The 20,634-nt window shown below is 37.9% G+C and overlaps 4 protein-coding genes across 5 annotated transcripts; 2 read left to right on the forward strand and 2 right to left on the reverse strand.

Annotated features, from left to right (window-relative positions):
• Positions 1-891: 891 nt before the first annotated feature.
• LOC120347041 (small ribosomal subunit protein uS2-like) lies at positions 892-5,499 on the reverse strand. Its single transcript, XM_039416845.2, has 6 exons — positions 5,343-5,499; positions 3,337-3,485; positions 2,806-2,985; positions 2,407-2,610; positions 1,845-2,018; positions 892-1,199 (listed from the first exon to the last, which is right to left on the reverse strand). The coding sequence occupies exons 1-6, from the start codon at positions 5,350-5,352 to the stop codon at positions 966-968; spliced, it is 951 nt and encodes a 316-aa protein (XP_039272779.1). The 5' UTR covers positions 5,353-5,499; the 3' UTR covers positions 892-965.
• A 39-nt stretch (positions 5,500-5,538) lies between these two features.
• LOC120347042 (ATP synthase mitochondrial F1 complex assembly factor 1-like) lies at positions 5,539-11,344 on the forward strand. Of its 2 annotated transcripts, none has more exons than XM_039416846.2 (6): positions 5,539-5,677; positions 8,668-8,802; positions 9,471-9,615; positions 9,996-10,157; positions 10,658-10,820; positions 11,082-11,344. In XM_039416846.2, exons 1-6 carry the CDS (start codon positions 5,571-5,573, stop codon positions 11,294-11,296), a joined length of 927 nt encoding a protein of 308 aa, XP_039272780.2. In that variant the 5' UTR covers positions 5,539-5,570; the 3' UTR covers positions 11,297-11,344. The 2 variants fall into 2 exon arrangements, with proteins under 2 accessions (XP_039272780.2, XP_039272781.2); XM_039416847.2 differs by having other exon boundaries at positions 5,541-5,677; positions 8,673-8,802.
• Positions 11,345-11,761: 417 nt separating this feature from the next.
• Positions 11,762-14,139, forward strand: LOC144429919 (uncharacterized). The gene is made up of 2 exons (XM_078118168.1): positions 11,762-11,946; positions 12,705-14,139. The coding sequence occupies exons 1-2, from the start codon at positions 11,793-11,795 to the stop codon at positions 13,976-13,978; spliced, it is 1,428 nt and encodes a 475-aa protein (XP_077974294.1). The 5' UTR covers positions 11,762-11,792; the 3' UTR covers positions 13,979-14,139.
• A 114-nt stretch (positions 14,140-14,253) lies between these two features.
• Positions 14,254-17,128, reverse strand: LOC144429918 (uncharacterized). Its single transcript, XM_078118167.1, has 3 exons — positions 16,914-17,128; positions 16,139-16,293; positions 14,254-15,517 (listed from the first exon to the last, which is right to left on the reverse strand). Exons 1-3 carry the CDS (start codon positions 17,079-17,081, stop codon positions 14,401-14,403), a joined length of 1,440 nt encoding a protein of 479 aa, XP_077974293.1. The 5' UTR covers positions 17,082-17,128; the 3' UTR covers positions 14,254-14,400.
• Between the last annotated feature and the right edge of the window lie 3,506 nt (positions 17,129-20,634).

A 20,634-nucleotide genomic window follows, 5' to 3' on the forward strand; every position in this document is an offset into this window, starting at 1 on the left:
GTATCGAGTTACTTGGACCAATTTGATATTACAGAGTCAGAATAAACCGTAATTCGTATAAATGTACGAGTTTTCAAGACATTCCTGCAATTGTTAATACACTTTCTATTTGCCAAACACTTTAGCCATCTCAGCGAAAAGTAGAGAAACTGAGAATAACTGTAAAACACGATTCTTAGTCACAACAATGTCGGATTCACCATTAGGCAAGATAGACTTGAGCCTATATTGGCGTCACTGTAAGAGGGGCCCCTCACAAATGACATAGCCTAGGGGCCTCTCATCGGCCTCGTTCGCATGCATCTATTCCACGATAGCAGTAAGTAGATTGGTATGGTAGCGTGTTACCAGGCCACATGCATAGCAGAAATATTATATGTGATACCACCGATTTGGAAAGATGAATATGTATTTAGGATGTGCAAAGTAACTTTCGTTGAACCCAATGCAAATAATCTATTTACTGTGCAAACGTCATTTCACGTCGTTATCATTTAGTGCATACGATATTTGCGAATTAGATGAGCCGAGATAGTCCTCCTCAATTATGCCCGTTTCAATTTAAGCGTCACCGAAATCGCTACCAATACAATTCAGCGGAGGTGAGTTCTGTACCAATATTTATGATAACAACGCGCGCGTACAACTTTAAATGTGTCGGTAAACACGTGGTGTATCACCGTCGACAACTTGATACCTCACTGATGGAGGACGCCCTAGGCAGTGCACGATAACTAGAAGTTGAAATTCGACGTCTGAGGACCATTGCCAAAACTGCATATCAACCAGTGACAAGTTGCACAAGTCGCAAAATCACCTCCGTAATGGGTAATTTGCAGCCCAACCCTTATGACCTCAAAACTGCCTGTTGAAATGCAACATGAAACCAAATAAGATATTGCCCAAAATTTTTATTGCAAGTTCACAATGCATTGCGATACAAGATGGGCATATTCTGGAACTCTTCACCACTCTGTACTCGCTCCCCAATCTGCTGTGACACCAGGAGTGGTTCCCGCGGCTGGTGGTGGTGGTGCTGGAGCAGCACCCCAATCGCTGGCTTGATTCGGGTCAGGAGCTGCTGACCAATCATCAGTTGTGTTGGTATCGAAACCCCCAGTAGCAACTTGTTGGGTTGTTGGTTGACTGGCACTAGCATCCAAGATTCCAGTTTGCTCACCAGCCCAGTCTTGTTGAGTCTGCAAAAAGCGATGTGAATATTAATTTATTATTTCAAGGAAATTTGCTCAGAGCAACGTCAAGTCACTCACTCAGGATAAAAGAGACTCATTTATGAACATTATTGATATTCAAACATGCATTACAAATCACCACAATTCTATATAGTTTCAGCATATTTTGGCAATGAGATTGGTCAGCATGCTACTTCAAGAGAGAATTATTTTGTCATCAATACAATAAAAATGTGACAGCAATAAAATTAAATTGATTTGGTATGCACAGGAGAGAGCAATACAATGCTTGGGAGTGTGCACAACCTTGCTTGGAGTCAATGTGTAAAGTTTAAAGTCATATGTAAACCCTGCTTTCGGTACTCCCGAAGTATGTGAACCAAGATGACGGACACTGGAACGTAGTATATGTACCAGTTTAGGGTCAGACCATAATTTCAGGTACAAATACTACGGGAGTCACTTGGCTAGACCCCGAACTCGTAATAGAATCGAATTATGGGAAATTGGAAAAAAATAATGGTCTATTATTAAATTATCAACCCTAACCTGGTACACATACTACTTTCCGGTGTCCGCCATCTTGGTTCACATACTCCGAGAGTACCCTGCTTTCCAACTAAAAAACCAAAGCAATATTGTTACACCTACCTGTTCACCACCCCAGTCTTGTTGGTATGATTGCTGCTGTTCAGTTTCTTTTTGTTCTTTCTCTAATTGAGCGATTTCATCCTTCTCAATTTCTTCTTGTTCTCTGAAGAAGTAAAGATCAGCCATGACATCCCAATCTTGAGTGCGGGAAATTGTTCCACGAAGGCGTAAAACCTGCAAGTGTTGTAGAACAAAACAAATTCTTTTAAAAAAATGTGATGAGTAAGCTTAAACTAGTAGACAGACCACTAAAAATAATATTCGAAATCTCGATTTGAAAAAGATTTCACAGAATGCCCAGTACGTCCACAAGCTTGCAGACTATTCATTGCTTTTTCCAAAGCAATTTACATTGCACGATATGTAGAACTTTCACAACTTAATGCAAATGAAGAATATTTAGTATCAAACCATTTCCCCTTAATTCAACAGTTAGAGCTATTAATTGAAATACAAAAAACAATCGCAATGGGTGACCAACGTTTCCACTTGGTTTTTCTAATAGGAATCTAAAAATTATGTTACCCAGAGAACCCTAATGCTACAAGCAAAATTAGCTTACCTCTCGTGCAAGCAACCACCACATGAGACCAATAGAATGCTTGGCTTTGTTATTGCAAGGGATGGCAATATCGACGTATCGAAGAGGAGAATCAGTGTTTGTGAATGCAATCACAGGGATGTTGACATAAGCGGACTCACAAATAGGTTGATGATCAGTGCGAGGATCCGTTACAATCAACAAGCGAGGCTCTCGGAAGACAGCCTTAACAGAAGATTGATTATGTTAGGTTGTTCGCATAAAGTTCACTGCATTTACAAAATTACAGATTTTTTTAAAATTTGGTACCAGTTATTTTTTATATCATTGACAATTAGATCACAGAATATACAATAATAAAATTCAATAATATTAACACAAGCTAACTATAGATCTCAGATCTCATTTGACGAAATGTACCTGGATCTGATTGGTGAAAGCACCAGGTGTGTATCTTCCAGCAATAGCAGTTGCACCAGTAGCAGATGCGAATTTGAGAACAGCACGTTGTCCAAACTGTTTCGATGAAATGACACAAATATCTACTGGATTCTCAATTGCAACAATCGCACGAGCAGCAAGTTGAAGCTTCTCCCAGGTCTGAATTAAAAGAACAATTAGAAAATAAAAGCATGTTGTACAAATACACTCTGGGTCGCGAGAAATTGGGACTTAACACCATGGCAAAACCAATCTCCATAATTTAACCATTTCTGATGAAAAATAGTTGGGTCCAATCGACTTTTCTACAATTTGCAACCTAACCAGAAAAACAAAAAATTGATATAAAAAGCATCAGCCCTGCTATGCTGCAATAAGCTTATTCGGATCGGCCATATCTCAATGATTTCCACTAATAGCATATTAAAGTTGATCAGGTCTAATAGCTTTTCCGATATACAAATCCTGTTTCTGCGAAAGTATCAAGTAAACAAACAAATTCAAGCACACCTTTTTCAGATTGATGATATAAACTCCATCGGCACGAGTTTTGTAGATGTATTGTTCCATCTGAAAGTCGCAGTTGGTTGTACCGATATGTGTGGTCGCAGCCAACATTTTCGATACATCGTCTTCCTTCAGACTCAGAATATCCAAACCTACAAAATTCAATTTAGCACAACTTTTATGAATACATAAAATAATACATACGGTTCATATATATACAGCATTTGTCATGATTTAAACAGGGGTACAGATTAATAGATTTTAAATTAACTATATTGGTAAGAATGCAGTCACTTCTGTATTGCAAGTAAATCATGACACATCCTAAATGTTAAAACTATTAATTGAAAAATTAACTCCGAAGGTCCGATTATCTTCGAATCTTAGAACTGTGCCGCACTATTAAACAATAGACATGAATGTACTGCATGAGCAATCTCACCTTATAATATAATTTAAAGAGAGCAAAAATAAAACAGTTTTAATCGGGCTTTAAGCATAAACGAATAGGAAAAAACACAATGAGATACAGGCAAATCAGGCATTAGTTGAGGTTGTGGGAATAGTGATAGAAATATACAAGCCGGTGATATACAGACTTTTCCGACCACATGACAGTTTGAGTTATGACTTTGATTGCCTTGGGGAGTTATGGACATGTATTGATTGATAGTAAGAATCGTATTCCATCTCAAACACTCCAAGAAACTTTCATATGATAGCTTAATACAGCATTACTTGGGTTTGTTTTCTAAATTCACCAAACATAAATTTGCGTGCTGCTGGAACGTAATATTATTGGAATTAGGATAGGATTGACATATTTATCCCATGGGAAAGAAAAGACAATAAGACGACTTAATCATAAGGTGGAAAACAGCCTCCTGTTCAGTTACCAGTCCATGTCGAGTATAGGATTAGTTTGCCAGTTATTTGATTCAGATGAATGGACTTGTTGGAGTAGGAAGTCGTAACAGACCAGCAGTTTTGGGAACCCCCCTACGGCAGCGAGGAGTCCAGCAATCCTCTCGCACAGAATTATACCCCATATCTAGTCTGGATTTCATGGCCTTTCTCCACAAGAAATCCCAGATCCCGCGTGCAATTATTTACCGCGGCGCGCCAGCGTCTGAGCCTGCGTGCAAACTTACCGAAATCGTGTGAAAAACCTAGATTCCTAGCCCGTAACTGACATAATTGTCCGATTTAAAAATACCCTTGAATAAATCAGTGTATAATTTTTTTGAACGAAACATTCTAACTGGGGCTTTGGCGCACAATTCAGTCTTGCAAAGCGACATTGCGTATTTTTGCTCAGGTCGAAGATCAATTATTCGGCGCAATCAGATTGTGATTAAGGTAACAAGAAGCCTTACGTTTCAAGAGAGGCCCACTTAGTTGTTGATTGGCATGTAGGTGAAAGCCGAAAGATGCATGTTGTCTATAATGGGTCAGTTTGTAATGTTAGTACTGTTCATTGGTGTCTGTTTCATTCCTCCACCCTCAATACTGTCGGATATCTGGATATAGGCCTAATGGCAAATGGTGAGCAATCACAAATTTTCCGGTGTGTAAAATGGATTTCACTCGCGTGCATTTGTGGGAAATAATAGCGTACTGTGGCGTGCACCTGTCGCAGAATCCCATCCGGTTCCGCAGCATTCGAACCCACACTGAGGGAATCAGAGATGCGTTGGTGACACCAGACCACCGAGCCCATTGGAGAACTGTGCCCTACCAATTTTGAAGAGTTCTATGGAAAATTTTTAACAAAACCTCCATTGGGAGTTCACTTCAAATGAATTGTGATGGATATAGCTTATTTTCGATAAAAACAAACACCATGCACTGCAACCATTATTGCAGTATTGTGCATGGTCAGAGTCCTGGAGTCAGAATAAGTTATTTCATCAATCGATTCGCCAGTCACGGTGAATTTTAAGAAGTTTCCTTCATAATACAAAAATAAACATCAAGAGTGGTTATATTGATGTGTTTAAGGGACATACCTCCTGACATGTTGACGGTTCCGCCTTTATTTTTCAGTTACGAATGGTAGAACTCGAAAGTACAGCCGCCAGAGACTTGATGTCCGCGAAAAGAACGTGACGTCACGTATTTTTTCCCACGTGCCTTCAGTGTTAAAGGTCGTCGGTTGAAGTTCATGAAAAAGCTTTATTTAATATTTCCGCATGGCTGATTTGTTCAGTTTCCTAGAAATGGAAGGTTAACGTGAAATGAGCGATTTGCGAGAATCATTTCTTAATCATCGCATATTTTTGAATAACATGAACTTGGCAAGGAATTCAAGACAACTATTTCCATTAATATTGGGTAACTCAAGGTAAGAATTGATATGATTCAGTTATGTAAGGTAGAGCTCGACCGATATCACTTTTTGACGCCGATACCGATACCGGTATCGATTTACATATTTATCCCGGGGAGAGGAAAGCCGATAAGACGGCTTATCCATATGGCGAACCACGGCCTCTCGTCCGGTTACCATTCCAAGTCGGGTATGGGATTAGTTATATTGTTTGTTTTCGGAAGCATGGACTTGGTGGTGGAGGAAGCCCTAACCGACCAGCGGTTACCGGTACGTGAACCACCCAACGACGGCGAGGAGTCCAGAATCCTCTCGCACATAACCATCCCTGCATGGGATTCGAACCTGCGAACCCACGCAGAGTAATTAGAGGTGCGGTGGCGAGCGTATTCCTAACGCTTAGCCCGTTGAGCCACACGGATAACCGATATCGCTATGCCGATATTAATATAAATCATATTTTGAGCCACGCTTTTATGATGCACCTTGTGAGTCTGTAGTTTCATTTTGATATTTATTATCATGGCAGTAAGACTTTTATTTAACTAACTCCAGTTAATGCTCGGAACAAATGTTATTCTGTAACTTTTCCTGCCACTTCAATATCAGTCTAGCTATTTCCAGGAATAAGAATTGTTAATTTGACGTTTTTAAATATAACTATGGACATATGTTAAGGGTATTATCGTGATAATGATAAATTCCTTCGATATCGTGATAGCATATGTGCAGTTACATGTGAAATTTTTAATAACTTTGTTTCCAAAGAATCTCAATACCTTATTTAGTCAATAATAATGGATTAAGTTTTTATTTTGTAATTTTCAGCAAAATGATAAACAACCATCCTTATAGACAAAACTGTTACCCCAGAAATTTAAAATTGAATTTGGGGAGGTCACAAATTCAGAACTGACATTATTGCTTTGAGCTACCTGTACCATGTTTCTATGATTACTAACTCACCAGCTTCCAATCGATTCTATTTATAGAATCACCGTTTAATGCTGTTACTAAATTTGTTTTTTTCTCATTGTGTACTCTCTCAAAAACGTCACTTTATAAAACGTCATTGTTAATCAAGGTAATAACTTTTCAGTTATGACCATGCATGAAATGGCTAATCATAAGACACCGGGAATTAGGGGAGACACCTTTATAACGCAAAATGAAAGCGAGAGAAATATTGGGAAACCAGTTGCGCAGGGGCGAGAGCCGTTGCAGCACGCAGCCCGGCGCTTGCCGAGTATGACTGATATATATCGGTGGTTTACGGCCGATATGATATATCGGCAAACAGGCAATATTGGCCCGATATATCGGTCAAGCTCTAATGTAAGGATCCGTCCACGAACGAAGAGTGGAAGTCTGGTATAGTTCAGTACCACATGTACTTCCAGTTGGGCTGGCCCAATTTTTGCATATGTCAATCCTAACCCCCACCTGACTACGTCACCAAAAAATTTCGTCACTGCGAAGTCCTAGTAGCGAACTAAAGCCCTCCAAAGTGTACGGATGGTCGTCCAAAATGCGCAGACGATCACCCGAAATCGAGCAAGCTCTCTCGTTTCCTCGTCGCACCGATAACGATATGAGAGGGATCGCAGGAGTTAGCGAGTTTATTATCGGCGCGCAAATACCGTTTCGGGCGATCGTAGCTATACTTTGGCAAGCTCCATTGTGTGATTGTGACATCGTAGTGATGTAATTTTTGGATGACATAGTCAGGGAGGGTTAGGATTTACATATGCAAAAATTGTTGAGTCAGGGTAACTAGAAGTGCTTGTGGTACTGAACTGTACCAGACCTCAGCAGTTTTGGATGTGGAACTTGTCATAATCTTATCAAAAAACATCTAAAAAACTACTGGTACAAAAATTTAACAACAAATAGCAAATATGTAATTTTTTTTCAGGAGGGTGTCTATACAACTTCAATAAATAAAACAAATTTCGAATTTATGCATAGAAATGGACATAGGGTGGCTTACCCGCTTTGCGGCCACGACCTATTTGCGACCATCAACTTCATCGATTAAATTAATGATGAAAAAATTAACGAACCGCGACGATATTTCTCACGTGTTATCGTCCGCTTAGCCCTCGTAGTTCTGCGAAATTACACTAAAATGCAACCACAAACAAAAAAGTTACGACCGAAAACCCGACCGAAGAAAAAAACGGACCATTTTTCCATGTCGTCAACTACCCATTGTTCCTTGGCAGGTGGGTAGAGTTGTGTTTCTTTTAACCATCTTTAAAGTTTCGCGTTTCTACATTTGAAGGAGGGGGAATAGGGGGGTGCACATTTCCAATACGTCGATAATATCTTTGTCTACCAATTTGCGACCACCGTGTTTTTGTCTGTTTGATTGCTGTGATGCGGTGCTTTGTTTATAATTTGACGACTTTTGTTCGAAATAACCGTGTTCTTAAAATATATGACGGTCAGAAATGCAATTAGAAGCCTATTTTTTTCACGCATGGCTGCGTATGCCCTAGTCTCGACGCAGCAGAAACGATGTTCAAGGCTTGAAATCTGTGGTCGCACACTGGTCCTTCGGTCGCAAATACGTCTTCAGAGTGTTCTACTTTGGCGGTTTGTATAACTTTAACCCCTGGTCGTAGAAAGTTAATTCGAGGTTTAGCGTGTAGAATAAATGACAATGCACCTACGGTAAAAAAATTAACGGGTTAGAAATATTGGTTTTTGTTTTATAGCAGTTTGAATGAAATCGTTCGCAGACTGGCTACACCACCCTAAGACAAAACTGCAATCTTGCATTAAGCGTCACTTTTCTTAAAATGCCCAAGTACATTTCTTCATTGATAACTGTAATTCTATCAACTTCGCTGTTTATTCAGGTTATTTTATAGATTGAACCGACAGATTTCTGTATTTACATAAAAATAATACCCATTGGGACTACGGTATTCGTGAGGAAATTGTATTCCTTTAAATGATATATTAAAGATACTAACCTGAAAAACTCCACTTTTACTCAGAACAGCATTTGCCGCTGCACAGTCAAAATCCATTGCAATGTCAGTCACAAAGTTCTCTAAAGAAGAATTGGACATTAAATTGGATAAAAATCCTTATTATGAAAAATATGCAGAGAAAATAAAGAAGTTGAAAGAGTAAGTGCAATTGAATTATTCCATCTCTTTGTAACAGCATTTTCCTAATGTCTTTTACTTATAAATTTGTATTTATCTGCATGGGGCTGACAAGGGGCCATGTTCACATTCACAACACGACGTAAGTACCTCTAGTTGGCGTGCACAACCATTTTAGCATATGTTATTCCTAACCTCCACCTAACTACGTCATAACGAGATCACAGCAACGTAATAAGGCCCCCAAACTAACTTTCATTCGAGACGTGCGGACTATCACACGAAATCGGAGCGAGGTATTTCTCTTGTTTTCTCGTCATGACGATCCTGATATGATATATAAATAAAGAACTTCCTGCGTTTATTGAACATGCGCCCTGACATGTTTCTGATGAGAATAAAGGATTATCTTTAGCAAGTAGGCTACTTCTCACCTCTATTACCAAATAAAGGATCCTCATTTTATGCTTTCATATGGTACCTGAAACATAATTCTTGCACTGCTCATCTTTTTTATATTTATATTTTTATAAATAGATTAAAATGGTACTCGTAATCGAATATAAAAAGTTGCTAGTGTTGATTATGTCAAGTGAGTTGTGGAGTGAGAGTGTTCAAAAGCTTTCTGAAGCCGACATTGGACACTATTTTTTTAATATATTACTGATTAATTTCATTTTAATATATAGGACAAATCCTGAAGAATATCGCAAAAAACTTGATGCAATCAAAAAACTTTCATCAAAACCATCATCGAGTGAAAACAAAACTAATGACACTAAACAGAGAACATCGAAATCTGCAGATTCAAGTAGTGTTGATCCAAAGAGGAAGGTCAGTTATGTTGAATTTTTCAATTTTGTGTTCATGATTTGTTATTACAAGTATACTAAGAAGAACTAGTTTCAACAAATTAGCTATCTTCTTGCCTCCTTTTATGATTTCCTGGGCATTATAAACCATTATAAACTCTTTTATATAAAACCAGTGCCAAAAGTATCTTACAACAAATAAAGTTTTTAAAATCAACTTTTTGAAATTAATTTTTTTTTTTATTTCTCATAAGTGAATAATCCATTTATTTGTGTATTTATATTACCATACTGTCTGGTTTTCAAGTTCATTTAAATTTAAAAAACTGTCATTCAAAAGCGTTCATACTTGCTAATGATGTTTGAAATATGTCCAGACTAATGGGAATTGACATTTTCAAGGGCCTTGATGCGATAATGAAACTGGAACTCTTGGAATACAAATCGGCTTCAGAAATCACAGAATTATGGAAAAATTATTATAAAGATCGAGATGCTGTATTTGCCGTTATACAAAGTAATACATATCAGGCTCTCCATTTGAGAAGACAGGAAAACCCAGTTGTGAGTATCTTTGGTATTTCTTAATAATTTGAAATGGAAATACTTTTGACAAGTGGCTTCTCAAACATCTGGCTTCGTGGGCATTACAAAATTGAGTAACAAGTGTGAATCCCCTTCTAAAACTTGTAGTGTGTAACTAACTACCGCTTTCTTCTTTTTGCCGTCATGATACTGGATCATGTCGGATGAATCATTCGTTTAAGTTTTGCTGTGAGATTTGGGATAAAAAATCCAAACCTTTCAAATACCTGTCTTTAAAACATGTGCGAATTCATCTACTATATATTGAAGAAAGTTTGTATTAGATATTTACAACAATTTATCAGGAAAACTTAAGGTGAGGTTGGGTGGAAATATTAATTTATGGCAGTTTCTTCTGTAGCTCATTCCTATTTTGGTATCTGCCTAAATTCATTTAGAGTTAGTATTACAACCAAAATTATATTTTTATAATTCTCTCTTTATTTAGAGGTAACACACTTATCATTTGCATGTTTTAGTTCATTTACCCACTGCCAAGAAAAGATGGTTATGAAATGTTCTTGGGTCAAGTTACTGGCAATGATTGCCACTTTACGACACTAATACAATATCAAAAATATGGAGAAAATGCTCCTGCACAATTGGTTATCAATCATTACACTGAATTTAAGGAAAGCAAAGGTAAGTAATGAAACAGATAATATTTCTTCAATCTTCATGCTAATTATGAAAGAAATATATATGTTTTTATAGCATTTGGTAAAAAGTATGTAATCATAGGGCTATGTATCTAATTTTGAGACTTGCTACCTAATTCCTTGGTAGTTAGACTACAGCCATAACGAAGTTTGTAATATAGACATACATAATGTTAGCTTAACAGTTTTATGGTTTCCAGCAGACTCTGATATCTCCGGATTTATTACAATTTTCACTTTTCAGGAATCGTTCTTATGTCCGGAGTTCCAATGAATGAAGGAATTTCAATAACAGATGCTCAATTGCTCAGTTATCAAATGCAATATTTCTACAATGAGGATAATTATCAGATTGTCAAGGACTTTAATAAATCACCCAATTCTTTTGATTATAACAGAATAATTGAATGTGTAAGCGGCTCTTTGTTAGCGCAGCAAAACAAATCAAGAAATAAATGATTATTTTTGTTTTTCATTGTTTAAAATAAAATATTGTTATAGATGTGATTAATGATTCATTAGAAATACGAGCGAGTTTGTTAGTTCGGATGAATCATTTATTTTTACTTTGTCAAAAACACAAGGACACCGAACCTGATAATGTTTCTAACAAGTCAACATGGTGCATGCAAAGAAGACTAGAAGGGTCGTAGCCTTGAATAAGATTGAGAGGTTACATAAATATGCGCTCCCTCGCCTGATAAAAAAACACTAAAAAGGAATGAAACTTGTAAGCACATATGTTAACACACGAGAGGCACTTGTAAGTGCCCCAACCAAAACAAACTTAAAGTGATTAACATTTAGGCCACATTTTAAAACATCGTTCATTCTAGGCGCAAAACGCACTGAAGGGTATTCACCTCTTTAGCGCCTCCACTGGATAGTGAGCAGGACGTCAGACGACGACTTCGCGATTGTTACTCTGGCGCGTTTTTTTTTATCTGTCTGTGTAATGGCTGAGCGTATCTTTAGCGACGATTTGAAATATCTTCCTGATTTTAGTTTTGATGACGTTACAGAATATGCTGAAAAGCATGCTGGGAATGGAAATAGCACCAAGAGAGGATACAAATACTTCTGGGAGTCTTTCATCCACGATTACAAAGGTATGGTAAGTTAGGTAGGGCAAGTAAGATTTTTCAGCGAGCGGGACATGATGATGTCACATGTACCGTAACCACTGTTATAATTTTAAGCATTAAGAACGTCAGTAAATAATGACTTGTGATGTACATTTATTCATGGGCTATTCAGGATTTACCTATTTATCTAAAAGGCAGGGGGCAGCTTATAATTTACACAGCTTTTCTAGAATCTCCGTCTGCTGTTGGCATTTTTGGAGTGGAAGTGGTGACTCCTCTTCGGCCCATGGGCCGGGGCCACGGCCCATCAGGCTATGGGCCGCGGCCCATCAAGTTGTGTAAAGAAACTATTCACTTGGCTAACACAAACAGTCCCCAAACTCATAATAGAACTATAATGTAAAAAATCTGAACAAAATTTTGCCCTAACCCTAACCTGGTACACATACTACAGGAGTTTATTTTTTTGGTTCGAATATTGACAATTTTGTAAAAATTGAAAATTTTGGTAAGATAATTAAATTTTTCCTGACGGGGCCGCGGCCCATAGCTTGATGGGCCACGGCCCATGTGGCCCAATTAGATGGGCCGTGGCCCCGGCCCATGGGTCGTAGAGGAGTCACCACCCCTGTGGCATTTTTGTACAATGGAGGAGTTTGAGATAAATCAACTATCTAATCTCATTACACCTAGGTTTCGATTAAACCATGCTGAATATGCAACAACCATTGAAAGCAAATTAAGCTGTAACTTATCACTAATATGCATTATTATTTTCACAGTTTTCCAAGATGGTCAGAAATTTTTAATAAAGGCAAGATGTTATCGATCACAAAGAAAAAACGAGCCACCTCATTCATTATTTGTAACTTTGCGACGGAACAATGTACTGAGTGCTACTTGCTCTTGTACAGTGGGAGAAGCAATTTGCTGTCATTCTTTAGCATTGTTGTACTGCACTGCGCATTTCAGCAATCTCCAACTAAAGAAAGTCCCCCCAGCTATCACTGGCACTATGCAATTACAATCATGGCATCATCCAAGAAGCGAAGGATTCAAGCAGCTGCCTATCCAAAAAATTATTATTCAAAATCCATGTTCGAAATCCATCAGAACAATTCGCAGCACTCTACACAAACCTGGAAGAATCCCGCAATGGCAGAGCTTTCTAAATTTTAGTCAATATAATATTCAGTTAAATACAATTTTGCCGTCAAATCCGTCTTCTGTTGTAAGTATTTCAACAAATTTTGGACAAGCACCATTTGGGAGTCCTCTAGCATATCAACAGATATGTGATGAGAAAAGTTTTGAATTCCCTTCTCTCCCTCTGTCTAGTTTGTCTCCACAGACTAACACGGTGTTAACAGAAATGCAACACAAAGTGATGCAAAATCTGACTTTGGGCAGAGAAGATTGTAAACACATTGAATTTATGACTCGAAATCAGTATAACTCTCCGATTTGGCACCAACAACGAAAATTTAGAATTACAGCATCCAAATTTGGCCGAATTTATAAACGTGTTTCAAATTTTGACTCCCTTGCTTCAAATCTTACTTCTTCCAAATTATTTCAAACTGCAGCAATGAAAAGAGGTATCCAAATGGAACCAGAAGCAGTAAAATTATACGAGGAAATAAAAAAATGCCAGTGTTCCCCATGTGGATTGGTAATATCTTCAACTTGTCCCTGGTTGGGGTGTTCACCAGATCGTAAAGTTTACGACCCATCTTGTGATGGCAACCTATGCTATGGCTTATTAGAAGTCAAATGCCCCATTTCTGACACTTTTGACAAGGTTTCTTGTCTTTTTAAAAATGATAAAGGGGAATGGACATTGAAAATGAATCATGATTATTATTTTCAAATAATGGGGTGTTTAGGAATCACAGGACTCAAGTGGTGTGACATCATTATTCTTTTACCTTCGGGTGCATGTTTTATTGATCGCATACATTTTGATGATGCATATTTTCTGGACCTACAAATGCGTCTGGAATCCTTTTTTTATGATCATTTCATAAATACGATTGCAACAAACATGTCATCTTGAGGACAAAAATTTTTCACTTTGTGAAATGTCTGAAGGATAATTATATATCAAGAGAAAAAACTTGCCTAGGCATTTATGTATTTTATTGCTTTAAATTTAGAATGTAGTAACCAGTTGCTTTGGGCTTTCAACTATTTTTCAATAAATTAGTATTTTGTGTATTCGCCATAGTGCAATTTGTTGAAAACAGGCGAGACAGGCAGTACAAAAGGCTATTCTGAATTTTCCCTTTTCTTTTACTGTTAACCTAATATAATGTTGTGACACCCACACCCTCTGCTGTATATTCTAACAAAGCTAAGATCTTTAAAGGGACATAAAATATGTCCTGAATGTATTTGATAAACTAAACTGCTCGAACTAAAAATAATTATTCAACAATAAACAAACTAAAACTGAAAAATAAAACTAAATAACTACTTCTAAAACAAAGGACCGCTAAAGTTGGTTAATAAGCAAGCAACAGTCCATAGTTGATTAACTGTTCCTAGCATACTCAGTGGTATTCTGCCTTCGAATAACTGATATTCTTTCACCCTTCTGATTGCTCGTTCTACGTGGACTCTAAGTGAAGCAATCTTGCTGGACCGCAATGCCTCCTCATATGTGAACCGCCCGTTAAAGTTGAATGGAGGAATATTTAGACCCACACCTTTCACTTCCAAGAGACTCCTGATGGCAAATCCTTTGTCGCACATTACGGAATCCCCTCTTTCAAGCAAACTCAAAATTCCAGATCTCCGGGTTATTTCACTGTCTGATATGCTACCGCAAAATAATAAACTGACAAAAGTTATTGGACCATGGGGTGCAATACCCAATAAACATTTTAATGTTGTATGGTTTTTATAAAATGAAAAAAACTCACTTTGGAGCATGAGTGAAGATGGTGACTGGCATAAAATTTCACAACAGTCAAGGACTATGCGTGTAGATTCATAACCTTGGTTTTTAAAACACTGTGGCATATTTTCATAAACCTGCTCACGAGTAGGCCAAATTGGGATAGATGCCAAGGTAAAATAAATAAAATTAGCCCATGTGATAACTATCCGAGAGACAGTGGACTGTGATATGCAAAAAACATCACTAAGATGGATCTCATCAAAGCCCTGTCTCAGACGACACAAAAATAAAAATAGTTCATCAGCCAGTGGAAGCGATCGCTTCTTACAAGGGTGGTCTAAAAAATCGCTACTTCCATTATAAACTTCTTCGCTTACAGCAGACCATAGTGTTAAAGAGTTAGCACAGTCCAACAATATGTGGAAAAAGTCAATCAATAAACAATAGGAACTAAAGCCAGTATAATATTTAATCATGGAGCTTGACGCCTTGAAACGTTCCATACCGAATTTAGATATTGACAGCTTTGAAACTTGAGTTTTTAAATTCTCAATTTCTTTTAAAGCTTGCTCAAGTTTTTCTTCAGCTGTTTTCACTACAATGCAGTAGTTGTGATCCACTTGAGTAGGATTAATGTGATTAAAACTCAGACTGCTGGTCCGACTGCTTGGTACAGTGGCATCATCAGTGGTTCTGTACAAATATAATAAAATTCATTAGCAGAGAAATCACATATTCATCCTGGGGAAAGGAAGGATGATAAGACGGCTCAATTATATGATGAAGCAGATATCGGTGAAAAGTCATATTGTACCCAAATTACAGCTTCAAGTATTGAATCCTCTGCATTGCATGTATATGTGTAAATCAAATAATGGCACTGAATTGACTATTGTTATGGCTAGCTGTGAGGCAACTAGCAAAGTTGAATGATGTGCTTGGTAGTCTAAATTAGTATCTGGCTTTCTATCTTTTTTGTCGGGAATATATGCTAACATTGTAGGCATCATAGAAAACTAAGAACCGAATACAGATTCTATTAGCCAGAGCAGGCTATATCTTATAACTATGTGTTTGCACAATGAAAGTGTTTATTTTGTATTACACTGTTTACCTATTCTTGGCACTATTGTGGCCCGCTAACAATGCAAAAATAATTTTGTGGCCCGCGGAGCCGACAATGTTGGACCACCCTGATATTCTAGACTTTTATAGTCTGTCAAAATATTTTTTCAAATTGGTTAATTTTAAATTTTGGTTTGATACTAGTATGGTGGTATAGTCTAATTCAAAAAATGATATATTCTGTTTTACCTCAGTCTGTTTGGCAGTGGTCTCTCTGCAATTAACTTTGTCCAACTAAATTTTGATGGAACTGAGTTGTGGTGCAAACGGCGTCGACCAGAAGGCGTCTCATATATGTCTTCGGGTCTGAAATGGTTGCCACAAACTCGTGTGCTTGGTGTAATCTGTTTTAATAAGTCAAAATAAACTAGCTGATACGAACGGAATAAATAACACCAACTAAAGTGAAGCTAGGCTTCAAGGAATTAATGTATGCCGCCTAATAATAATATAGGTTATCAAGTTTAGCTTGATTCCCATAATCAGTACACCAGGAAGATATTGACAAAATAAACACTTATTAGTCTACAGAATCAGAAGAGCCCTAACTAAGATTTGAAAAGAGAAGAAGTTAAATTAATTTAATTAAGTGATTCAAGAGTCTTGCTGCACACCAAGACTCACAGCAAGACTCTTAAATCACTTAGGATAGTTATCTTTACTCTTGCTACAGCATCCTTGCATTATATGCATACCGATCCGCCGGCACAAAAGCATAGAAGAAGGATAAGTAGTTAGTTTCGTAGAAACCAAATCATTAGTTAAATTAATTGTTGCTAAAACTGCAAAAGAAAGTCGTGGGCTGTGCTCACCTTAAATACACTCACATACCGGTATGGCCTACAACCGCATACAGGCATAGATACAGCCTAATAACTAAAGTAGAAGCGAGAAGAGAAAATCAGGGTCAAAACTAAAATTAAAACCAGAACAAAAAAATATTTGCCACAATATACTGACTTACTTGAAAATGTTTACCAGGATCGCGACGAATACTGTGAATCCACGCTCTCTTCATTTTTTCATTTTTGGGGAAAGAGTGGAACGATAAGTCTGGTGAGTAACGGCTATCGCCATTACACAACGGTACGCAGCAATGCAATTTGGAACCACCAGACGCACGAGCCGCCATTGCAATCGAAAAGCCCAAACCAGTCCAACGTCGCGGGGAAGCAGAAGACAGTAGCTACTTTCCCGCGCATGCCCACATAAAAACAAAATGGCGACGCTCAGTGGCGATAATGAATACCCCCCCTTGGGTTCACTTCAGGCAAAGTCCTGCGTGAAAGGATTCTCAACATCAAAATTTTGTACAAGTAATAAAACATCAGTTTACAGAGTAGGTCTAAATCCAAAATTGTAGATTTTCTCATGCGAGGTTTCAGACACCTTTTCTGTTGTTGCAGTGAGTTTATTGTGTTGAGGATAAAGAGCCAAACAAGCCATTGCCATATTGATAACTACAGTTCCATTCATTATTATATAAAAAGCAAAGGCTCCCCTCCGAAATCGTACTCGACTTTTTGCCTACCCCTGGGATTGCTATTTGGTCACAAGTCTTTGTTAGCTTTTTCTTCTGAGTAAAAATAAAATGGATTCAGTCTAAAAATGACAGACAAATTTATTCACTGTTTTCAATAACATAAGTCAGTTTGGTTACTGCAGTTTATCTTCAATGTTTTAATTTTATCGATGCTTGTAGCTTGATATTCGAAGAACGCTTGTAATTTCACAACTAATAAATACTGTTGAATTTTATGATAGTATGTTAGTCCAGCGGATAAGACCTCAAATATGACGGAAGTGTGCCCTTTTGGATGCAAGCATGAAACTTGGCACACATGTACAGTAGCATCCCCTTATCAATTTTAGATATGGTGCCATCCAAGAAAATACCTCGTTGCCATGGAAACGAGGCATCATCCGTATTCCTATTAAAGCAGGGGTCGGGAACCTTTTTGGTCAAGAGAGCCATAAAATATAAATATTTTCAATTGCATTTCCGTGCGAGCCATATAACATTTTTCACTTAATCAGGCCTGAAATGTTTACTCAAAAGTCAACACATACAATGTCAGTATACACTTAATGTGATTATCTGATGCTGCATGTAGTCGCTGCGGGCCTTGAACGGTTGCTCACATGCAGCCCAAGTTGAAATCTACGATACTCATCGCCCTTTTTCGTTTAGGTATCTCCGTAGTGTTTTCAAAACTCTATCGCTTTGTGATGTCACAATATATGTTCCAGAATCCCCTTGTTTGTCACAATGCCTGTCTGGTAATTATCTTACATAACATACACATGTGCTGGACGCGCCTTCTCAAACGTATTGGGAATTTCCTGCCAAATTTGGCTATAAAAGAGTTTGAAATCGCGTAACAATAGTAAGCTTAGTCTTGGGATGTTAGATTTTTTTGGGAGCCATATGCCGTCACCAAAAGAGCCATATATGGCTCGCGAGCCATGGGTTCCCGACCCCTGTATTAAAGGGAAATAAACATTTCTTTAGGAAAGGATATTTTCAAGATAAGTAAACCGATGTGTATATAAGAAGTGAGGAATATGAACAAAAGTGCATTTTGACAATTTCCCTTGATAACAGAACACCTGTTACCATGGAAACAAGGTATCGTTATCGACCAAACACGATTATAAGTCGCACAACTTGTATTTTCTGTTATTGTCATGGATCACAAATTAAGCTACATTCACTTTCAAAATGTAATTCCTTTTGTGCTCAATCAACTGCCATCGCTAATGGTATACTTTCAAACTCATAGCCACGTAAAGCTGGTGAAAATATAAAATATATATATATCTCATATAACTGACGTATTATTGTTATCTTGGAGCTATCATATATATTAATAAAGATAAATTCATTCTCTTAACTCTGGCATTAGTATCCCAGTCAAATAAAAACGGAAAACTTGCATTACATTTCAGCTCAAACTCGGCTGGAATCGTTGATTATTCTAATTTATATCTAACGTCGCCTTATGTAAATGCTACAAAAAGAAATAAATAGAAAAACGATTGAAATAATTATATTTTCCAAAAATATATTCCACAAAGACTCCCCAATACCTAGTGGGGGCAATTTTACTATTTAGATATATACTCCTGCACTTTTGGATGCAAGCATTAAACTTGGCACACATGTACAGTAGCATCCCCCGATCAATTTTGCAATGTCAGTCGTTATTTCCGCAATCCCCATCACAGAAACATAGTGAGGTAGGGGAAAGTGGGGACGGTTGGGACACTTTTTTTGCATATTTTGAGCCGTTAATTCTGCATATTCACTTAAGTTGGCGGGACGAACGCATAGAGGAGTAAATGTAGTTTTTATTCAGCGACTAAGAAATTCTCTTGCGACACACATCTTACTACCAAAATGCTTTGAAAAACGTCTGTCAAGTGTCCCACTGTACCCCACTTGTGGGGCACATTCGGACAGACCCTGGGGCACAATGGGTCAGTTTGTTGAAATTCAACGAAGTCTGCCTTTAAAAATAAGCAATTTTTCAGCATAAAAAATAATCGTCTAAAGAACAGGGAGACTTCAAATTTGAAGATTTAATATTTTTAAAATCAATGTTCAATTGAAATAGTTCAGATATTTTGACAAAAAATTTCGCATACAAATTTGATTATTTCCTTCCTCGAATCTAAATCTGGAAATATTATTGATTCTCGAATATATTTCATATTGGGCCATGGGTCGAAAGAAACCATAATCTTACAAAAAATATACCGCATCTCAAGGTCTCTAAGCACTTATTGTATCAAACGCTCTCGAATTGTGCCCTGCAGGACATGTCCCACTGAACCCCGGTCCATTGTCCCCCATAGGAAACAAATATTTCAGACCATCCCACGGCGAAAATTCGGAAGGCACATCCACTCGCCAACGTTATGAATATTTTACAGTGGACTAAAGCTGAAAAATATCAGACGGTGGTTTGTCATGTTGGAAAGGCTAAAGTAGAAAAAAGAAAAAACTGGAACGGTGAAATTTTAGTTTCAACCTCCCAAAACCAATTTCACCTCGTAGCTTGCGCCGCACTACCCGTCCGTTGCCCGTTCGCGGGGACGTTGTAACTCGCCGAAGGGCGGATTAGATCATCGAACCGCGGACAGGATTGTAGATATAGTATCATTGTGAGAGCTGATTTTCCACATTGCCCCATGTCCCAACGTGTCCCACCTTCCCCTACATGCTAAATCAGCACGGAAACATTTGCAGCGAGCAGCAAAACCTTTCTTGCAGTCACAATGAATCAGCTATGTGCAAATTTTTGCTGCTTCATGGATAGTCATCCATCTTGGTAAAAATTTGTCCCCTACTTTTTCCCATCCCCATCTATGTGCATCAGGTAAATCTCCCTGATCTGACCAAGACGCTGTTAAGCCTACTGAAGCGAGAGGGGACAAGCGAAGTACCTGCACAATGCATTCAAATGATTGAAAGATTCATCGTACTGCTCTACGATCAGACAAGTATGTTGTCAAAGGTATGTACATTTGAATTTAGCAATTACCCAGATGTTAGCTAGATGTTGAAATGCGGTTGAATCCTAATTGATGATTAGAATCGACAACATTTCGACCTCTATCTACCACAGAGCTGGTTGATTGTGGCTGCAAGAAAGGTTGTGCTGCTCGCTGCAAATGTTTCC

The sequence above is a fragment of the Styela clava genome, chromosome 11 (genome assembly GCF_964204865.1).
Source record: "Styela clava chromosome 11, kaStyClav1.hap1.2, whole genome shotgun sequence".
NCBI classification, from domain to species: Eukaryota; Metazoa; Chordata; class Ascidiacea; order Stolidobranchia; family Styelidae; genus Styela; species Styela clava.

Bases quoted from the DNA above. Each gene is read 5' to 3' on its own strand.
- LOC120347041 (XM_039416845.2), bottom strand. The intron at 2,986-3,336 runs GTGTGCTTGAAT...CTTTTAATTCAG, and splicing joins ATATCATCAATCTGAAAAAG to ACCTGGGAGAAGCTTCAACT. The intron at 1,200-1,844 runs GTAGGTGTAACA...CGCTTTTTGCAG, and splicing joins AAGACTGGGGTGGTGAACAG to ACTCAACAAGACTGGGCTGG.
- LOC120347042 (XM_039416846.2), top strand. From the start codon at position 5,571: ATGAGCGATTTGCGAGAATCATTTCTTAATCATCGCATATTTTTGAAT. The intron at 9,616-9,995 runs GTCAGTTATGTT...GACATTTTCAAG, and splicing joins GTGTTGATCCAAAGAGGAAG to GGCCTTGATGCGATAATGAA. The intron at 10,158-10,657 runs GTGAGTATCTTT...TGCATGTTTTAG, and splicing joins GAAGACAGGAAAACCCAGTT to TTCATTTACCCACTGCCAAG.
- LOC144429919 (XM_078118168.1), top strand. From the start codon at position 11,793: ATGGCTGAGCGTATCTTTAGCGACGATTTGAAATATCTTCCTGATTTT. The intron at 11,947-12,704 runs GTATGGTAAGTT...TTATTTTCACAG, and splicing joins TTTCATCCACGATTACAAAG to TTTTCCAAGATGGTCAGAAA.
- LOC144429918 (XM_078118167.1), bottom strand. From the start codon at position 17,081: ATGGCGGCTCGTGCGTCTGGTGGTTCCAAATTGCATTGCTGCGTACCG. The intron at 16,294-16,913 runs GTAAGTCAGTAT...TTATTAAAACAG, and splicing joins ATCCTGGTAAACATTTTCAA to ATTACACCAAGCACACGAGT. The intron at 15,518-16,138 runs GTAAAACAGAAT...ATATTTGTACAG, and splicing joins CCACTGCCAAACAGACTGAG to AACCACTGATGATGCCACTG.